The sequence below is a fragment of the Mastomys coucha genome, unplaced genomic scaffold, assembly GCF_008632895.1.
Source record: "Mastomys coucha isolate ucsf_1 unplaced genomic scaffold, UCSF_Mcou_1 pScaffold22, whole genome shotgun sequence".
NCBI lineage: Eukaryota > Metazoa > Chordata > Mammalia > Rodentia > Muridae > Mastomys > Mastomys coucha.
In genome coordinates, this window is record NW_022196905.1 from 94244129 (window position 1) to 94266503 (window position 22375).

At 42.7% G+C, this 22375-nt stretch overlaps 1 protein-coding gene across 8 annotated transcripts in view; it reads right to left on the reverse strand.

Annotated features, from left to right (window-relative positions):
• The window catches only part of Wdfy3 (WD repeat and FYVE domain containing 3), a 247489-nt gene that overhangs the window by 67652 nt on the left and 157462 nt on the right, over positions 1-22375 (reverse strand). For all 8 annotated transcript variants that reach the window (XM_031337002.1, XM_031337004.1, XM_031337009.1 and 5 more), the window contains 11 exons: positions 19721-19902; positions 17861-18092; positions 16344-16504; positions 14241-14352; positions 11230-11420; positions 10104-10256; positions 7044-7117; positions 6795-6956; positions 5485-5579; positions 1581-1701; positions 1035-1252 (listed from right to left, as the gene is read on the reverse strand). In XM_031337002.1, the coding sequence (XP_031192862.1) occupies positions 1035-1252; positions 1581-1701; positions 5485-5579; positions 6795-6956; positions 7044-7117; positions 10104-10256; positions 11230-11420; positions 14241-14352; positions 16344-16504; positions 17861-18092; positions 19721-19902 (1701 nt within the window). The remainder of the gene's footprint in view (positions 1-1034; positions 1253-1580; positions 1702-5484; positions 5580-6794; positions 6957-7043; positions 7118-10103; positions 10257-11229; positions 11421-14240; positions 14353-16343; positions 16505-17860; positions 18093-19720; positions 19903-22375) is intronic.

Sequence of the window (22375 nt, forward strand, 5' to 3'; positions counted from 1 at the left end):
GCTGTGTGGCTCTGGGTTAGACTACATGAAGAAAGGCTGTGTGGCTCTGGGTTAGACTACATGAAGAAGGGATGACTGCCTTATCCATCACAATCGGTACTGTGTCAAAGGCCGCCAGGCTTAGGAAAGGCAGGTCCAGGCCAACTGTGGTTGTGGTCCCAAGCTGAGTGGCCACCCACCATCCTCTAAAGCTCTGCCAGAAGACAGCCACTGCTCTGGCTAAGAACATGCACACATCAGCGCACATAACCCAAGCAGGTTTGTTTTTTTTTTTTGCCACCCCATTCCTAGCACAGTGCTCCGTGCTGAGTGAATGCCAGCCAGGACTCCACCAGAAGCCACCAGACGAATGACTGACTTCCGCTCTGAAGCTACTAAAATTCCAAGTGGAGACACATTTCTCTAATGCTGTGTGAGGATAAGAATAACTATTATTTAACACAATAAAAGAGCAATTTATGTCTAGGTTGCTTTTAAGTATATGTATCTTAATTGATGGCTCAGTATGAAGAAAAAAATTGTACAGCAATTTACCACGCTTGCGCACATATCATCTCATTGTGGAATCACAACGATCATGTGACTTAGTTGCTGCCGCTTACATCTGAGTCACTGGGGCTTAAATTCTGACACCTCCCAGCTGTGTGAGTGAGTGACTTCAGCCCAAGCCATGTCTTTGCCTTTTAGTCTGTGAGATGTGGATGATACATGTACGCTTCACCTAGTCACTTGACAGATGGATAGCTACAGACACAGAAAGCACAAAGACCTAATCCCTTGTACTGGGCACTTCCTCTGTCATTTGCTAATTACTGAGTTAAAGGTAAAAGAAGGCTGTACATTAAAATCAAAGCACAATCAGTTCTTTGCATTTCCACGTCTTAAAACTCTCTCTCTGGCATTAGTTTGAGTTTGGAAGACTAAGTTTTTCTTTTTATTGTTCCTAAAATCCACAACTCCCAATGGCTACCATATAGACTGGAGTACACACGCTTTAAAGGCAGAGAGCAGCTGCTTATTTTAAAGTCTCTCACCTAACACAGTTCCAATCTTGTTCGTCAGGACGGAATCTGTCTGCTCTAGCCACCCCCCGCCACTGAGGCCCTCTTTAAACTTGAAGAGAATGGACTGGTTACTCAGCAGGACCACGAGAATCCGCATGGCGGCCGTGACTGTGGTCGGATGCAGGTGCTCTTCCATAAACATCATGATCCAGTCAAACCCCAGTGTCCTGACCAGCTCTTCACAAGCCCTATTCAAAAGCAGATGGATTCAATGAAATAGTTAGTGTCAGGAACGCACATTTCATATTAGAAAAATATGACTGAGCCTCGTGTTTGAGCTACTCTGAGTTTCGGGGTTCAAGTCAACCCATTAAAGTCCACACAAGTCTCAGGACGTAACAGCAGATAGGACTATTGGCTGGCTCTCTCTCTCTCTCTCTCTCTCTCTCTCTCTCTCTCTCTCTCTCTCTCAAGCATACAGAGATCCACCTGCCTCTGGCACCTGAGTGCTGGGGTTAAAGGTATGCACCACGACTACCCGGCCAGGACTGTCTATTCTAAAAAGGTTTCACTTACTGTAAGTTAATGTTTGTCTTTTCTTTAGATGTATAAACTAGCTTTAGCAAGATGTCTAGAAGTCTGTTCCTCAAAAGTATGAGATTAGCAGACACGAGACCTCCAAACTCCTCTTCTGCCCCTAAAAGGAAACAAACAAATTAAATACCCCAGAGGTAACAGATAGAACACCCACTCGACACCTGACATCTCCAGAAAACATTTCCTTTAGAAGGGCTTTCCACTACAGCAGGTAAGAAAATGAAGGTAAATAATTTCTTTTGGGGACCATGACAATGATTCATTTATGCCTCTAACATTATCAAGAGTTGTGACAATGAAGACTTTAGTCCTCTCTTACATTTAATATTCTCCTCTCTTCCTCAGGAGGAGGAAGCTGTCAATTAAAACTGTGTGAATAAAAACAATGATTCCCACAGAACCTTCCCAGGCAGGTGGGTAACCTCCTCTTTCTTCAGACACAGGTAAATGCAGCATTGTGAACTCTCGTCCTCAGAATAGGCAACACCCATCAAAGCCTCCACATACATGGCTGAACTTTCCAATTAGGAAGACTTGGAATGTTGCAGATCTAGACCCAGGTGTCCTTAGGCTGTCTGCAGCTCATTATCCACTTTTGTGTCTGTAGTAAGGTCTTCGAGACTATCTGGCCAAACTGTGTGAAACACAGTAGTGCAGCAGACAGCTGGCTGTCACCAACCACAGTTCAGAGAAGCTTCCAAGTTAACACCTTAGCTGCCCGCAGACACTTCCCTGCCAATGTCTCCTGCGGCTCCATGCTTCCACCTGTGCCTTCACCGGTGCATGCATCTACCTGTGCATTTGGAAATCTTGGCTTACTTTATTCTGTAAACTTCATAAAACATTTTTACATTGAAGCTTGTTATCTGCGTCAACCTGAACCTGTGTCCCCAGGCCATGGTTACTCAGTATTGGTTCAAGAATAAACTTTCTCTTAGTCTCTTTGAGATAAGAGCTAAGTTTGGGCCGGGCAGTGGTGGCGTACGCCTTTAATCCCAGCACTTGGGGGGCAGAGGCAGGCGGATTTCTAAGTTCGAGGCCAGCCTGGTCTACAGAGTGAGTTCCAGGACAGCCAGGGCTACACAGAGAAACCCTGTCTCGAAAAACCAAAAAAAAAAAAAAAAAAAAGCAAGCTATGTTTGGTGTTGAAACTAGATTTTAAAGTTTGAAAAGAGGATTCATTAGTTTATCCAACAAATACAATACATAAAGCAAAACTAGGATTGTAGACTCAGGACAGAGGTAAAGCCCACACAAAAGCACAAAAGAACCTGGACAAATCCAGAGTAGGACTGGCTCAGAAGTCCTCACTGGAGTGTCCCGGGTGCCTAGAGTGTGGGCATCACTAGCCCACAGTGCCAGGCAGGCTACATCATGAAAAGGCGGTGTGGCTGGTCACTGCCCACACTTCTGCTAGCATCAAGGGTCAGCATGAACTCTGCTGTGATTTTATGCTTCTACTTGTTTGGCTCATGGACTACTCTAAACTTTATACTGCCTTTTAAAATGGGGAGTTAGCTGACTATGGTCACAAACTAACACTCTGGAGGTAGGAACAGGCAGATCTCTGTGAGTTCAAGGCCAGTCTCATCGGTATAGTGAGGTCCAGGTCATCTAAAGATGCATAATGAAAAGAAATGAATTTACTTAGGTGTAGTGGCGCATGCCTTTAGTACTGCACTCAGCATGTAGGGGAGCCTGGTTTATGTAGCCGGTTAGGCCAGCCAAAGACACGAAGTGAGATCACCCCCAAAGTGAATATATTGCTTTATTCATTACAATGCTTCAGGTTCACAAAAGGGGACTCAAGAATAATTTTTCCAAGTATTTATCAGCGTGAGCAAAATCATACCATAGTTGCTAAAAACTGCTTGTCATAACTTGACAATATACATAGAAAATTAACTCAAAAAAAAAAAACCTTACTAATTTTTATCTGACTTTCTATTAATGCTGTGTCCCCTGGTTTTCAGATATAGTTTAGAACTCTAAGCTCCATCTGAAAGAAGTGCCCGAATTAACGTCCCACAATGGTTTTGTACAGAATGCCACTCCAGCTCTATCACTGACTGTTTATGTCACTTTGCACTATTAACTTATCAATGTTGGGCACCATTTCATCCAAGCTACTTTTGGGAAGGTGTATCCTGAATACTATGTCTACTACTTGAAAGAAAAAAAAAATGTAGCTCATTTTATTTATTTATTTATTTATTTATTTATTTGACTATCATATCACGTTTACTACAACTCACAGGGAACAGTTAATGACTGTTAACACTATTCTTTCAAATGGCAAAGGGTAGTGACAATAGTCTAACGAACTGGCCTCTCAGTGAAAAATCAGCTGTTTGTACATCCTCACAACTGCATTCACCATGGAGAATTTACAACACTACTGGGGTTACTGAACTGAATGGCCACAATATGTATGGGGTATAGAGAAATGTTTTTGCTGCATCATTTGTATAACTGGAACAGAAACATGATATATTTCAATGATTTTTGAAGCATTTTTATTTTCTAGTTGGTATCTTTTTAGCTTATATTAATAAGGAGCTTATAAATCACTGTTGCACGTGGTAGATTAAGTTAAAAGCTTATGTTTCTCCCTCCTAGGGAGGAAATCCTTCCTAATGCACCTGAGGAAGGGGTTGTGGGGGAGAGATGGGACCTGGAACAGGAGAATCAAATAGGGAGGGAGAGGGAGAAAGGGGAAGAGAGAGGGAAGATGGGGAGGAACAGCTAAACAAAGGGTCATTTGATGGCTCATGTGGAAACCTAATATAGTAGATATTTTATATGCATCCATATGTAAAGGGCAGGGTAAACAAAGCCACAAGGAGATACCTCTCACCACCAAGTGAAATCTCCTGTGCTGGGAATGGGCTATATTTAATAAGTTGTTGGCCAAAAGGACACCATGGAAACCCCAAACAAGTCAACTATACTGGCTGGTTTTATGTGTCAACTTGACACAAGCTGGAGTTATCACAGAGAAGGGAGCCTCCCTTGAGGAGATACCTCCATGAGATCCAGCTGTAAGGCATTTTCTCAATTAGTGATCAAGGGTAGGAGTGGCCATTGTGTGATTTTTCTCAATTAATGATCAAGGGTAGGAGTGCCTCCAGGTTCCTGTCCTGTGTGAGTTCCAGTCCTGACTTCCTTTGAACAGCAACGTGGAAGTGTAAGCTGAATAAACCCTCTCCTCCCCAACTTGCTTCTTGGTCATGATGTTTGTGCAGGAATACAAACCTTGACTAGACACCAACCAATTGACAAGACAATTGGTTGTTTTCCCCAAACTAATGGGAAGGCCCTATCAACATATACATACTCACTGACATGGAAAAAAACTCAAGTTGATACCTGACTATGGTATAGGAAGGCACTCTGCACACCACTGGAGGAGAAAGGTAAACCCCAAGCTGCCACAAGCTCTGTGACCTACGACAGTAACTGCCTGCAACACACTCTGCTGCAAAACAGCTGTACAAGTAACCAGCCACTATCTGATTGGACTTAAGGCCTACTCTGTGAGATGGAACCCATTCCAAACCTGCTCAGGTGGTCAGAACCTCTGACTGCTCAATACTTAACAGGGGAATGATGATACTACTAACACAGACATAATTTTAAAAATCAAGTAATTTCAATTACACTAGAAGTGCACATCATATATCTAATATCAGAAAAGATTTCACACCCTTTAAATTTTTGAGGCCACACTACACTTCTGCATACTGCATAGGTTTGATATAAGATAAACATATCGGTAAAAAGTCAAAAAGTAAAGGGAAGTCACATATTCTCACATGTAATTCAGTCTGTTTGTGTCATGAAGGCAAAACAATTAGCTAATGATTTCCTTTGGCCAACTCACCAGTGTCAGGTTTCTCTTCATTATTTATTTCCATTACCACGAATTTCTCACAAACAGCAAAGGTGGGCAAAGTGGAAGAAATGAACTGGCCAAACCTTTAAGTAGAGCAGAAAATAAAAAGGTTTCATTTTTCTTCTCTCTAAATCACAAAATACCAAGAAATGAGAAAACAAACAAACACACATACTCACACACACAGACACACACACTCACACTCCTTTCTGTTTCAGTTCTGTGTCTCTTGGTGACTGTATTCAGTTTGCTTCTTCTTGGACCTAACGCATCAATACAATGGTGTCTCTAAAGCCTAAAAACTAGGTTTTCAGAAGCCTGAGCTCTGTAAAGCACTGACCCATGGGGTCTAAACAAGCCCACCAGCCTGGCTGAGGAGGGAGGATGCTTGGGCATTTGCTGAGTCCACTGGAGCCAGTGATGGAGAACTTGGGTTTTAGAAATGCAGGCTGCGTTATATATGTAGGACACACACATACACACACTCCCGAATGACTGACTTTTTAACCATGCTGAAACAAGTAGTGTAATTTCTCTGGGCTCTTGCTTCTTCATTTATAAAGAAAATGAAAATGTTAAAATTTTGATGAGGTTTGGTGGTAATTTCATCTAAATGATCATTACAAGTGACCATACAGAAGAATAAATTCTAATAAACAATGGTAATAAAGATAATTGGGCTGGGTTTAATCCCAGCACTAGGGAGACAGAGGAAGGTGGATCTCTGTGAGTTTAAGGCCAGCCTTTCTACAGAGTGAGTTCCAGGGAAGACAAAGCTACACAGAGAAATCCTGTTTCAAACAAACAAACAAACAAACAAACAAATAAATACCACCCCACCTTTCTTAATTCAAAGCCCCAGCTTCAAATGTTATAAAGTTAAAAGTGCAAAACAACTTCCTGTATTTCATGATGAAAGAACAGACTCCACACCTCCTTTATGTTAAAAAAAAAAAAAAATCTATCGACCATGTCACATGCACACGATAGTGGCACATGACTGTGGTGTAAGAGTGTGTGCAAGGCGTGTTCTCCTGTGCGTAGGTGTGAGTGCCTGTGTGTGTGTGTGTGTGTGTGTGTGTGTGACATCCATCCATGAGGTTTCACAGGCCTTAGGAGTGAGGAGGGACTGGCAGTTCCTATACTAAGTCCGCCTGTGGTTTTGGGTCATTTCCACCCCCATCCTGTGCTTTATTTCCACACTACTGGCAATATGGCTGTTACAAGAGCACAGGGCCATAAGGAGCGATGCCATTGACCTCGCTCATCTCCACCTCAGTCAATGGAGACAGACTCACCTGAGCAGATCGTTGCTGTTAGGGAAGCCCTGCAGCAGGAAGCTCAGCACATTGCTGATGGCAGCGATGGTCGGCTGGGACAAGGACATGTCTCGCAGAGTCAAGAGCAGCCTAGGGATCAGCTGAAATTCCCTCATTAACTTGGCGTTCTTGGATGCCTCACTGCAAGAGACAGATGACTTAACTAACACACCGGCAGACACTCTCTCCTACAACCAAACTGCTAAGCACACGAGTGCTGACTGGTACCTGGACTCTGTAAGCAGTTCTATGAAGTGTTCAAATAAGGAAAGATGGAGTTCATATGGTGCATGAAGCCACACCTGCAACAAAACATAAATGATGGTATACTAAAGGTTGAAAATGTTCCCATTGTCAATATGGCAAAATCAAATACAGCACATGGGGCAACCTTCAGTTATATATTTAGCTGGATCCAGCAGGAAATGGGAGAGAAATATCACTATAAACAGACCCAAAATGATAGGAAATGGAAGGAGCATGCTTTTAAAACCTATTTATTATTATATCATTATAATTATTATAAGTGACCTACATATTTAGGAATGCCACAGAAAGGTGATCATAATCAGTGACATTTTTAAAGTATGGAACAATGAAAAGGGCCAACCAGAAGTGCATTTCATGCAAAAGCATCTTTTCACAAACACAAAACAAAACAAAACAGAGGAAAAAAACCTTCAGATGGGAGAACTCCATGCCAGCAGACCTCTGCTACAAAGAGAGGTAACCCATGTACAAGACGGATTGAGCTTTACAACTAAAAACTGCAGTCAGGCTGAGAGGACATGGCCTCCGCAGCACCTAAAGAGATGGTGTGCAATCTGAAACCTGAATGCAGCCTTTTTGGGTACTACACACAGACACAAACATACTTAACAAAAGAAATAAAAATAAAATTCTAAAAAAGTTGAAGAGTTGTAAATAGTATATATCTAAGCAAATGAAGATTTTTTTTTTCAATGCTTTTTTTTTTCTTTTCTTTTTCTTTTTCTTTTTTTTTTGGTTTTTCGAGACAGGGTTTCTCTGTGTAGCCCTGGCTGTCCTGGAACTCACTCTGTAGACCAGGTTGGCCTTGAACTCAGAAATCTGCCTGCCTCTGCCTCCCAAGTGCTGGGATTAAAAGTGTGTGCCACTATTGCCCAGCTTTAAATGCATTTTAAAAATAATCAGTCATTAAAGGAAAAAAACTATCCTGGAGATCATAAAAAGTACACCTCCCCAAGGATGAGAAAGAAGAAATGGAGACAGTGTAATATTCCTCAAAGATAAACCACGTTAGTTTAGATTCTAGAAAAATAACCAAGGAAAATATTTATTTGCTATTAGGATTATTTCATTTATATCTGTTGAATCGCTGTTTCTATTGAACAAGCCAGCAGGCTTCAGTGGGTCTTCTTATTGCTGTTGTCCCTCTGCAGCCTTTGACTTTAGCTTTCTCAAATATTTACTTATTTACTTCTTTGTTTTTCTCTTCCAATGGACTAGCAAGCACCCTGGATACATGGGCCATGTGTCTTTATATCTTTACCAACTAATGCAGTACTCGGCTCAATCAAAGGAGTGTCAGGTGTGGTGGCAAACACCTTTAATCTCAGCAAGGTTAATCAAGAGGCCTAATCAAGAGACAGAGGCCATGACTTCAATTACTACATAGTAATTTCCAGGCAAGATAGAAATGATGAAGATGATAAACCCCATCATCTTCATCAAAGCCATGTAAGAACTAGAACTTTGAAAATTTTATTGTGCAGAAGAGAGATCTCAACAAATTCCTGAAGATGTGATGCAATCATGTCTTTACAAAAGAATGAGCCCTTTGAAGGTGGACAGCATAACCTGAGGAATAAGCGGCAGCAGCTATCCCAGTACAGATGAGGAGAGCTGACTGAGAGGTTCGCTAGGATGCAGTGGAGGCAGAAAGTGCAGACCCTGTACAGCATGAGGGTGATAGGGTGATAGGATTTCATGCCTGATTGTTCAGAGACAGGAGGAAGAAGGAAGCTGATTTCATAATCTCAATCCTCTGGAATGGTGGGGTTACTAACAGAAAGAGAAGTTAGAAGGAAGTGCTAAGTTGGGGCAGGGACGCCAAGTTCAGTTAAGGCGTTGCTAGGGGACAACAACAGAAACATTGGGCACAAAGTCAGAAGTAAGTCTTGAATTGGGACGCCAAAGTTCAAGACAGATGTGAAAGGTGAACATGACCTCCAGAGGTGAATCTTGCATGAGAATGTCATGGAGGCAGAATCCTACTAAGAGTAGTGGGATAGGTAAAAGGACCAGGATGGTGATCACACCTGAGAGCAGGCAGAAGATGGAGCTGTGGGAAAGAGCAATTGCACGCGCTGTCTCGTGTAGATGTGAAGGGTAGGTTTCCACTCACACGGAACCTGTGAATAAGCTCTAAAAACACAGTTCACTAAAGTGCTGAGGGTATGTTGTTTGTTGACTGGACCAAACACCGTGCTGAAGTCATAATAAGAGACTGAGTTGGGACTTCGTGTCTGCTAAGCACTGCTCGCCATCAACGGTGACAGCCTGTGTGATACAGACACCAAGATGAAGACAAACAGGATCTTCATTCACGATACCCAGAGAACCTGCTATTGCCAAGAGATAGACCAGAACATTTAGTACAGTGACGTGGAGCGGAGAGAAATTCGAGGGTCAATGGGCCAAGGCCATGAGCATGCGGTGCTCTGAGAGGATGGCAGGACTTGCTAAGGGTGGTCTTTTTGTTATTGTTTTTTTCAAGACAGGGTTTCTCTGTGTAGCCCTGGCTGTCCTGGAACTCATGGTGTAGACCAAGCTGACCTCAAACTCAGAGATCCTCCTGCCTCTGTTTCCTGAGTGCTGGGATTAAAGGCATGAGCTGCCACTGCCTGGCTGAAAACCTTGTTCTTTAGGGCAAACATTCTTTCACTATGTAGCTGCTAATAATCCAAATATAATTACTGATTATGTGTAGATTCTATTTATTGTGGAGAAGTTTATATCAGAATTGCTTAAAGTAAATGCTTCCTTCTTGTAATGCCTGACACACGGGTCGGGCAGTTTTAGGGTATATATCATATGTCTGATTTCTGCAACAATGTAGAGCAGGATATAGTTGGAGAAAATATGTTTATTCTACTTCTTATGTTTCACTAAATGGTACTGATATGATCATCAGGAAATTATAATTTCAGAGACATATCTGTGAGACAAAACAGCTTAACTCAGTCATGATAAAGAGAAAGAAATGTATTCAACAACTTTATGTTACCAGTCAGTGTGTATACTTACTTCAAAATCACAAAGCAGGTCCTGGAAGGCAGTGGAATTGGGAATAATTGATGTCTCATGGCCACTGTCAACCGTCCCCACCAAGGAGAAGGTCAGGTGGAGGATGTGGCTGTTGAGAAGGGAGCGCTTCTTTTTAAGCAGCATTGCCAGCAGCTGGAGGAAAGAAACAGACAGGGCCTGTTGACGGAGCAGCATGTACTCACGCCCCATATACCAGACCTTGAGGGTCACAATCTAATCAATGGGTCGATTATTTCTCAGGCTCATGACTTAATGACACTGTGGCAGGTCAGGTCTCACTCAGTAAGACGAGCCACTGGGAATGTACCTGGAAAGACCACCGGGATCTTCAGGAACAAAAATGGTATGTTCATTATATAATGGTTTTCCATCTTTTGAGTAAATAGGCCTGAAAGATGAAGGGGTGTGAGGTGGAAGGGGCACCACAAAGAAAGTGGGGAGCGTGTAGATAGATCATTCCCCACAAGTGTCTTCACACCGGATCCAATATGACCTCATTCTACTTCATTCTCGACTGCATGAAAGAACGTCTAAGCAAGCAAGCTGATCTGAAAATATGGTTCATCTGTCCAAGGGTTTGAAATGTACAGATTAAGTCAAACGAAGATCAAAAATATCCAATTTAGAAACTATGCATAGACATTTCCTATAATTATCCCCTAACTGCTGCCCTCTATAATAACTGCAGCATAGCATTCACACGGTACTGGGAGCGATAAATATCCTCCTAAACATGGTAGGTATACCCAGGCTATATGCAAAAGCAACACAATTTTATGAGGTGTGCATGGAAACAGAGCAAAGTCCTGGAACCGTTCCTGAGGACAGGGAGGCCCGCACAGAGCATCAGATGCATCAAAGCTGACACAACAAAGTCTACTGAACACGAGAATGAATGAGTGACACTTAAGAAACCAAAACTAAACTATGCCACATACACACTTTTCGGTTCATGTGTTTTTGTTTGTTTGTTTGTTTAACATAAGCCAATAGCTTTTAAGTTTATGTAGATAATATAATTCTTCCAGAGTTTAAAAAATATGAATAATGGAAATTAGCTCATTTGGTGTAAAGTGAATTGAGAGCAAAGCCTACAGCCACAGACCTGGTATCCCTTGATTCTTTCCATCTCTTTGCTGGCTAGCGGGTTGCTCTTGACCACACAGACCAGGGCCTTGACTGCTGCATATAAGCCTTCCACATCAGAGGCCATAGCCACTAGGCCGAGGATGGCCGCAGCTCCTCCAATGTACTGCAGAGTGGTGGCGACAGGCTTGGGGACGAATGTTCTTACTCCTGATTAAAAAAAGAGTGAAAATAATTACACTGCATAAATAAGATATGAGTAAGCTTTAAATATTTTTATTAAAATGTTTCACAAATTTTTTATTTAAAAAATGCTTTGCAGCAATTGTAACATTTCAATACATGAGAATGCTGGATTTTGAAAACTCCTTTCTAAGGTTATCAGAGTGTGACTTTCTAGGGAAGGAAAGCGAGGTCTAGAGAGCCTAGATGCTTGGCCTCAGTCACTAAGTACCAGAGCAGAGACTGGAGCCTGCAGGCTTTGTTTATCGCTTTCCACTGCACCACACTGTACTGAGGTTCTGGAAAGAATGGAAAGCAGTGCTCCCTAAAGCAGTGCTCCCTATATATCTGTCCAATCAGAAAAAAGGATTGCTACCATGTGCTTTATCAAACAGGGAATGATTTCAATAATGCAACATTACCAATAAAGAAAAGCAGAATCAGGGTTTGGCAATCCAAGAGAACTAAAAATTGGAGAAACTGATTTAAGAACAGAAGGTGGACCAGTAAGACTGTTTGTTAATCTAAGGACGAGGCAGTACCACATACAAACATGCACGCAGTGCATGCTCACTGCTACTCCTGAAGGCTGAGTGGCCCGACTGCATTGTTTTGATCTCTGATCCCACTAACCACTAACATCAACGCTGTATCAGGACTGAGCGCACGATATTCCAGAGGATATAGCAACTCTGGCATTTGTTAGGGCTGGATGGTGCCTACACTCAGACATTCTTCCTGCCACACCTTTCTGTTGTTTGGAGGTGCTGGGCCTTGTACCTAGGGCTTCTTGTTCACTGGGCATGAGCTCTCCTATGGAGCTCCAGTCCCGGTTCTTTTAGCTCATTTCTAGGTAACAGGAGGACACACGAGTGGAACCATCACTGACCTAACCCTGGCATGGCCAACGCTTTGCTCCTCACTCCTTTTCTTTTTTTTTCTTTTTTTTCCAACATAATATTTTTTATTGATTACTTAGGAATTTTATAAGATGTACCCTGATTACACTCATTTCACCCTCCTCCCAGGTCCACTCTCCCACCCTTGTGTCACCAGGTCAAATTTGTGTTGCCTGTATACTCACTGGAGCATGGTCATACTCCCAGTGGGCAGGACCCTTAAAGAGAACTGAGAGCTTCCCCTATGCTCCTCCACAAGCTATCAACTGTGAAGAGCTATACCTCAGCATCCTTATCACCACTTTTAATGGCTTCCTGTCTAGACCGCTTCCTTTGGGGTGGGAGTGTTGTCACAGAAGCCTCTGGTGTCTCTGATTTGCAATGATGAATCTGCTGTCTCCAACAGCATTGCAAAAGAAACTGCCTTTCCCATAACAGCCAGTGGCAGCTCGGACCACAGTTGTCCACATGGCTCATTAGCTTTTAAAAGACAGGAAACGTGGAAGAGCCAGATAGTCTGAAGCACAGGACATAACAGTGGCCAGGAAATGAAGATTTTTCATATACTCAAACTCTAATGAGCCTTTGATAATAGACTGAGTGCAGGTTTGTATTTTTCAATGAAGAAGAGGAGTTATGGATGTTTTAGAGAAAGCTAGCAGAAAACAGAAGTCAGAAGCTGGGAGCGATGCTCATGGTGCCTGGGCTACTGACTTCAGAGAAAGGACCAAAGTACTGCTCACTGTGCACTTCTGATCATGATAAAGTTTGCAATTTTATTGGTTTCTACTTTTAGAGGGATCAATGTGGGTTTCAGATTGGCCTCATTTTCTACAAAGAAAAATTCTTTTCTAAAATCTTGAATCCTTCCCATATTCAATCATCAAATCCAGACACTACTGTGGATGCCAGTAAGTGCTGGCTGACAGGAGCCTGATATAGCTGTCTCCTGAGAGGCTCTGAGGCTCACAGCCATCCATTGAACTGAGTACAGGGTCCCCAGTGAAGGAGCTAGAGAAAGGACCCAAAGAGCTGAAGGGTTTGCAACCCCATAGGATGAATAACAATATGAACTAACTAGTACCCTCAGAGCTCCCAAGGGACTAAGCCATCAGCCAAACTGTACGCATGGTGGGACTCATGGCTCCAGCAGCATATGTATAGTAGAGGATGGCCAAGTCGGTCATCAATGGGAGGAGAGCCCCTTAGCCCTGTGAAGGTTCTATGCCCCAGTGTAGGGGAATGCCAGGGCCAGTAAGCAGGGTGGAGGGTGGAGTGGCGAGCAAGGGGAGGGGAGAGGGAATAGGTTTTTTGTTTTTTTGTTTTTGTTTTTGTTTTTGTTTTTATTTTATTATTTTATTTTTTTCAGAGGGAAAACCGGGAAAAGAGATATCGTATGACGTGTAAATAAAAAAATATCTAATAAAAAAAAGAAAGAAAGAAATATCAGGTCTGGTCAGACTGGGTTTGGAGAGTATTTTGACGTTCTGGTTTTATTTCATTTCAATTTTCTTAGAGAAATGTGTAATATCAGTTGCAGCTCAGCCTGACTCAACAAGGCCATGTGAAGAGAGGGCAGCTGAGACCAAAGGGGACCTGTGGTCTGTTCACAGTGCCATTGGAAGGATAATTCAGGGCTTCAATTTCTTTAAGGCTTGAATTTGTTAGCAAAATTCTTCCTGCTCCTGGTTTGATTTTGGCAAACACTCCTCACTCCTTTTCTATATGCCGTTTGCAACTAGTGTAGAAGCACATAGGCTAAGGAGAGCTCATGGTTTTTAAAATTGACTGAAATTTGGGATTAATCTGTAGGCACTGAAAGAATACGATAGGTCAAGTACTTCAAAATATTAGCTTGAAACATTCCCCAGCCCCCGTTATCTGTATAAAGAAAGATGGTTTAACGCACCCAGGTATCCAATGAGAGCGGCCCCGATAGTGCGAGCCGGCCCGTTGAGATGGCCTGCTGCATTGTGAACCAGCTTCACCGGAGTGGCGTTCTCGTGGGAGGAAATGCCTAACTGGAGAAAAGGAAGGGAAAATGAATGGAACCACAGAAGAAAGGCCTGGCATTTTTATGTCACTTCTATGGCTGGTAATAAAGCCTTTCTGTCTCTTACTTAGCACAATATGTAAAGTGTGAGGAGACTTTAAAAAAATTTTTTTTTAATTGGGCATGTAATTCCAAAGTGTGAAACTCCATAAAAGGAATTTAAAAGGGAGTCTACAGAGATAAAGTTGGCAGAGATGTTTAAACAGGTCTCTGAGGGTCTTGCCTCAGGTTGGCGGCTGTCCATTTCTCAGAGCCTCACAGGAGAATACTGTTAAAGATTCCATTTTATTCTAGATCCAATCAGGTACATTTGTATAAAAATTTCAAGAATATAGATGAAACAGGACTACATAAAGAATATATCAAACACATAGATCAGGCTCTATTGCCACAGAGCCAGAAATATAGAAATAGGTGTTTTAATTAATTTACTTAAATTGTAACAACATCAGTTACAAACCAACCAACCAACCAACCAACCAACCAACTACCATAAAACCATAGGAAGATGCATGTGGTAGTCCAAGCTTAAAATTTCAGCATCAGGGAGCCTAAGGTGGGGACTGCCAGGTGCAGACTGACTTGGCTGAGTAATGAGAACTTGCCTCAGAAAGCCACAAAATAACCAAATAGATCGCCAAACAAACAGGCAAACCCCAGCAATTGCTTCCTTTGTCACAAAGTTTACCTTCTTAATTAGCTTTTTGTGGAGTTGGGAATCACACCCAGGGCCTTGCTGTGTGGTAAGGGAATGTTCCATGGCTGGGCCACACACGTGCTAAAATCTAAATTGCCAGCATCAGCTGTGACACTCAGTGAGACATTCTAACTTTCCCAATTAAACTAAATCTTAATGCTTGGCCTAAATTAGGAGCAAAATAAACCAAGTACACATGACACATGTGGGTGGCAATATAAAGAAGACAGGTATGCTAATTAGAGTCCCAGGATAAAACTAGGAAAATGCAGTAAAAAGAGGTATTTGCAAATATAACTACCGAAAGTTATTGAAATGTGAATTTAGATTCAAGAGTCAGTGAACCCAATCAGGACACACATTTCCTCAAAAGCCTAGGTAGAGCACATTTGAATTTCTAGAGATCAACTATTAAAAACAGAATATGAAAGCACCTAGAGAAAAATCACTTCAGATGTTACAGGTGTGCATCAGAAACTAGACAATAACACAACAAAAAAAGTCTTTTGGTGAGCCTGAATTGTCAGCTTGACACATTTGAGAGAAAAGCCTCCAAAAGGGAACTGTCTAAATTCAACTGGCTGGCGGCCATGTCAGTGAGGATTATCTTACTGACTGATGCACATGAGGCTGGCCCACTGTGGGTAGCATCATCCTTAGGCAGGCCATCCTGAGCCGTATAGTAAGTAAGCTAGCTAAGCATGAATGTGTGAGGCAGCCAGCAAGCAGGGGTCCTCCACTTTCTACTTGCACTTTTTGCTTGAGTCCCCACCCTGATTCCATGATGGACTGAAATCTAAGAGGAAAAAACTCTTCTTCCCCTAGGCTGCTTTTGGTCAGAGGGTCTGTCACATACTGAACGAGGCCAGAACAGGAAGTGAGTATATAGGAAGAACCGAAGAGAAGGCTTGTTATTGCAGAGCGTTACACTCTCCAAAGGGAGAAAGACCACAAGAGTCTATGGCTGCTTTACCAAATCACCATCAAGTTAATGACGACTTAATTTTACTATCTCGATTCTGAAGGTCCTGGCAGCCTAGACTAGAGTGGTCTACAGGGATGTCTTGCTTGGAGGGAACAGCGCACTTTCTTCCTACAGGCATTTGTTGGCCCATGGCCCCTTTTCATCTTTAAAGCCAGACATGTCCCGTTCTACCAGACTGCTCTTGACCACTGAGAGACCTTTGTGGTTCACCTGGGCCTATTTCCATACTATCTTTCCAGGGAGAGCAGCCATGGCTCACTGAGAGCACTCAGCTTACCTGCTTCGCGATGGCTTTGCTGTCTAACTTGTTGTACACTTTCCGGATTCTTGCCACTGTTAGGGAGGACACGGACAGAGCATAGAGTCCGAATGACACCTTTTCCTCTGCCACCAGAGACACAGGAGACGGGGTGACACCTTCCAACTTCGCATCTTTACCTTCAAAAGAGGAGGGGTTCTTTTTATACTCCATTCTCAGAACAAAGTATTTACTCTGTCTCTTACCTGGGTGGACTTAAATAATTTTTTAAAGTGGAAAAGAGAACCAGATTTAAAGACACTTTATTTCATCTTTACCTCTTGTCTATTTCTTTGAGCACAATACAGGAAAGGACTTGCCAGTCATATGCAGTACACTGTTTTAGTCCTGAAGTACCTCCCCATAGGTCCCATTGTAAAAGAGCAAAAGACCATCACTTGTTGTCTAACAAGTCATCAAACCTTGACTATATATACAAGGGAAAGAAAATCTGCAAGTGTCTGCAGTTTGAGGCCCTGAACCCTCTTCTCATGAGCTCTCACGCACACCTTCCATGCTCCTCAGAACCACACCGCACAGCGGGGAAGAACAAACATGCTGTAATCTCCCTTTCATTTAAAATCTAAGCGGCAAACCTACTTGTCTGTCTGCCTGTCTCTGCCTCAGTTTCCACATGGATGAAATGGGAGTGATAACGGTAGGAGCTAACACACAGTTTGAAGATAAACAAACATACATGCGGAAGGGCTGAGAGCACATGTGGCCTTTTGGCTGAGTGTGCAGCATGTTCACTCTTCTAGACGCTCTGTGAATCAATGCTAAGTGGACAGAGCTCACTTATCGCCTGGTGATTAACATGAACACTATCTTGTCGAAACTTCTCTGAGACCATGCGTGGAAAAGAACAAGGAAGGGCAGATGTGACACATCTGCAAAGCACAAATAAACCACAGCTGACGGCAGTCCTTTTACTCTGTATTTCTTTTGAAAAAAGGGGATTTCAAAAAATGGACAATTAGGAATAGGAATAATAGCTTTAAACTTGGGAACATGTTTGTTCCTTCAGTAACATTAAGTATTTTAAATCACTCCATGTAATAGAAGTTACAGAAAAAAAAATAGAAAAGGGGTTGTTCTCTTGTGGGGTAAATAACCTCACCTTCAATACAAGAAGGAACCCTGGAAAATTAGTTAGTGAACAGATAACGAATCAGAAAAGCACAGTGTGACAGTGCAGGGAAGCAGCATATTTCATTTCATCTATTTCTTTACTTGCAGTGCTGGGAATTCACATTAAGACCCAGCTATGCTAGGTAGCACACTAACCCTGAGCTATATCCTCAACCAACAGAGAACATTTTCTACAGGAGTAATCAAAGAAATCATCCCAAAGAAAAGCAATGGGAAGAGCTCTTTCCCAGCCAAACAGAGGCATGCCCAAACCCACACACATGTGAGTGCGCGCTCACACACACCTCTATGTTGCATGACTTACTCCCTGTAGAGTGTTAAGAACTCATGATACATGAACTCACATGGCACGCAGACAGCCTGAAAGCTTCCAACATAGTTTGGTCCCAGTTCATAAATAGTAGTCACGCTAGAAGGAGGTAAAACTTCTTCCAGAAAATGAGTGGGCCCCAGGCGCCAGACCAACGAGGCGATCTGACGCTGCGCAGGTGGAGTGCCGATGTAAGCGTAGACTGTGCTCAGCACTGGGGGGTTTGCGGAGCCTGAGCCCCCAGGAGTGCTGTGGACATAATGCAGCTGCAAAGAAGATACACGTGTGAGACATGGATACCTTAGCCTAGGAATAACTACATTATTGTACATGTTCTCCGTATCTCAAGGCTGCGTGACTTTATAGATATCAGAAGCAAGCTGAGAAACACAAGGCAAGACTCCAGGATCTGAAACTGGGCACTCAGTGTGGTAGTGTAAAATCTGCCATCAAATTCTCACAAAGTAAACTATCTAGAAAGGGCAACAATTAAATATAGGGATGACATCACTTGCTTCCCGTGGTCTACCTACATTAATGATGCTTCTCTGAAAAGGAAGTGCTCACGGCCCTGTGATAAAGCCACTTTAGATGTGAGCCTACCAGTTAAAGTATCTCAATAGTTAGAAAAGTAAAATATACAGTTCATATGCACAGATACATATACATATATACACATACCTCAATACAAGAGAGGTGTGAGTGACTGACATTCTTAGACTTGAAAATGCTTTTATTTACTGATGAGACACCTCAATTATCAATCAACCCACATTAAGTAAATATATAGTTAGGCAGGCTGTGAAATGAGACACTGAGCTACTGCTTGTGAAGGTGACCTCTGTCACAGGGGAGGGGGCAGCCTCTGTCATAGGGGAGGTCATTTCTATTGAGTTGTTTCTTCATAACACCAGCCAACTTCAGATCACATCTATTATTTTATGTACCAGGGTTGTTTCAAACTTGCTGGTGAAGATCTTCATTTACATATTACCCCTGATGACTCTGTGTGTGTGTGTGTGCATACGGTCATTCATCTATCTATCAATCTATGTATCTATGTATTTATCTATCTACCTACCTACATATCTACCCATCTTCTATCAATTATCTATCAGTCAATCTATCAATCTATCTACATATCATCTATCTATCTATCTATCTATCTATCCATCTATCTATCTATCTATCCATCCATCCATCCATCTACCTACCTACCTATGTATCGCATATACATATTACAAAGAAATCAATGGACACCGCAATCGGATATTTTAGCACTTACTTATCTTACTTAGCCTATAACGTTATAATAAACCATAACTACTGCTAGGGAAGGAAACTCATTCACAGAAACTGCTGATTTCACACAAAAAGACCAATTTGAAAGAATAGTAATATCAGTCCAAGATGGATACTGTCTTATACAAGTTAAGGAATTTTAACCACGCCTGCCGAGTTCTGTAGACAGTAAGTACAGCCTGGTCTACAGTGCTGAGGACCAGAAGAAGTGCTGTACACAGCATCTTCCAGACCCTGGAACACCTGTGCAATCTTCAGTACCTGGAAAATATAAAATTCAAAATACCTAGGAATTTGCAGATTGTTCTGTGACAGATGCTGACACTAAAAAAGCTCTAGATTTTGGAGTATTTTGGACTTCAGGTTTGCGGACATTCTCCCGTGAATTCAGAAGAGACTGTTTATTGCTTCCTCCTGGCTGGTCCTGAATACCAGAGTGTGGAATTCTTCAGTACCGTTCACACCCCATCCCATCAGCAGAAGGCCGAGGAGAGGCTCACTAAGTGGCTGCTGCTCACGCATGAGAACCTGAGCCCACACTCTCCGCACCCAAGTAAAAACCAAGATCTGGTGTTTCCAGGCAGATGCCTACCTTGACAGTGCTGACCAGTTGCCCGTCGATGTAAAGGGCCGCGGTGCTGTTCTTCAGCATGCCTCTGCTCATGAGCAGAGCCAGGTGATGCCACTGTCCTTCCATTACCAGCTCTCCACACCGAAAACGGGCGCAGCATGGGAGGATCTCATAGAAAGAGGACTCTTCACTGAAATCATCAACTAAATAAAGCAGGGGGGAAAGACATGAGATCGCTTGCCCACACTGTCCCTGTTCTGTTATCACTCATTTCTAGACCAGCAGATTCGGGGATAGTCCGTGACTCAGAAGAAAGCATCCTGGGCACCCCACAACCTAAGATCATCCTGCCAGAACCACAGGACAGCGGCTGCAGGGAGCGTGTACAGTGCCACGCAGCACCGCACACAAAGTATCTGCTGTTCCAAGTTCTTGCTTTCTGTGAACCCTGTGCAACAGACACCTCCTCTGCTGGCACTGCCTGACTCTAGTGGCTGACCGGTGCGTAGTGCCAGCCACACTGTGCTAAGAAACAGTAGCTTTACTCACACGGAAATGATAAGAACCTTCTTCTCTTAGTTCTTTATTGTTTGTTTTTGAAGTTGTAATTTAATTACACTACTCCCATCCCTTTCTTCCTCTACTCCCTCCCCCAGCCCCAACTGCCCCCAGATCCTTCCCACCTCCACACTCAATAAATTACTAAGGAGACATTTTGGTCAACTATAACAAAAAGAGAAACAATGGGGTTATATGAATTTAGTTTTCAGGTTCCTCTAACTGAAAATTAATATCCTGGGCCGGGCAGTGATGGCGCACGCCTTTAATCCCAGCACTTGGGAGGCAGAGGCAGGTGGATTCCTGAGTTCACGGCCAGCCTGGTCTACAGAGTGAGTTCCAGGACAGCCAGGGCTACACAGAGAAAACCTGTCTCAAAAAACCAAAAAAAAAAAAAAAAAAAAAAAAAAAAAAAAAAATCTCTATACTGAAGATGTCATTACTTAAAAATGTCATGAGAGGTGGGACATAGCTTGGCTCCTACAGTGCTTGCCTACCAAGCAAGAAAGCCTGGACTTAGTCACTAACAGGCTGTGACACTGGGTGGGCGGTGCACACTTATAATCACAGCACAGGGAGTAGAAACGGGAGGATCAGGAATTCAAGGCCAGCCTGGACTAACAGTGAGATTTACATCTCAGAAACAAACCAAGAGGAACAGTTGGGAGTTTCACTTTCGGGGAGGAACCTGGTTGGCATACAACAGTAAGCCCATGCAAAGCGCAACAATTAAGGTTTACTGTAGGCTTCTAGCTAGCTTATTAGCGAAGGGTTGTCAGCAGTCAAGAAAGGAAATAGAGGGAGAGGGAGGTTTTATAAACAAATATTAGGTAAAGATCTGTTCAGAATATTCATGTATTTAAGTACAGACTCCACTAGGTATGTGGAAATACAAGCATAAGGACATAGACATATTTTTTTAAAAATGCTTTCTTGGTTCCTGGGGTAAAGTGGCATTAAGCAAACAAAGAGTGACGGTTTTTTTTTTATTTTATTTTTTTAATATTAATTTACTTATGTATACAGTGTTCTGCCTGTATATATGCCTGTAGGCCAGAAGAAGGCACCAAATCCCATTAAGCAACCACATGGTGGCTCACAACCATGTGGTTGCTGGGAATTGAACTCAGGATCTCTAGAAGAACCGCCAGTTCTCTTAAACTCTGAGCCACCTACCTCTCCAGCCCAAGAGTGGCTGTTTTTACCCCTCCAGGAAGAACAAACGGATACCAAGACTAAAGAACACTGATGTTGAAGGAAAGATGCAAGAGATCAGATGGGACTTGAGAAAGGCTGGGAAACAGTAAGGCGACCAACAGAGAGGGCACACCGCAGCGCCTGACTCAAAGGCCCAACAGAGTGGGCACACCGCAGCGCCTGCCTCAAAGGCCCAACAGAGAGGGCACACTGCAGCACCTGCCTCAAAGGCTCAACAGAGTGGGCACACCGCAGCGCCTGCCTCAAAGGCTCTCAATGCAAACGCAGTGTTCTCCAATGGAGTGTGGTAAAAAAAATGAGAGCTTTTGTATTTCTATTTACTGTTTTGCTGTCAAATTCATGGAAGGTTTCTGCTTCGGAAATGTGACCCTCAGCCCTGATGATGAGAACTTTGAGATTAATTATACGGATGATACTCAGTGCTGTGTAAGGCATCATGAAGAACACTGAAAAACTGTATAATTAAATTTAAAAGCAAAACATACATATTCCATTAGTATTTACTTATCAACCACATGTCAATCAATGAAATATTTTAGCTAAAAAAGACAAAAGTTAAATGATAAAAATTCTTCTGTATATAGTTTTTATATTCAGAACAAAGACAAATGAGTGAGTCCAGGGTTCACATTCACAAACTTTTAGGAAGCTCTTCCCAGGTGTCTTGAGTTTGAAATTCTATAGCACACCAGAGTTGGTGACTCTATAGTAGAGGGAATTAGTTACACAAATGCACCTCACGCCTCGAGAACGGTGATGCTGCTGTGTAGTACTGAGCTGCACATATGGAGCACAGGTTCATGCCCTGAGGAGGACGGTGATGCTGCTGTGCAGTACTGAGCTGCACGTATGGAGCACAGGTTCATGCCCTGAGGAGGACGGTGATGCTGCTGTGTAGTA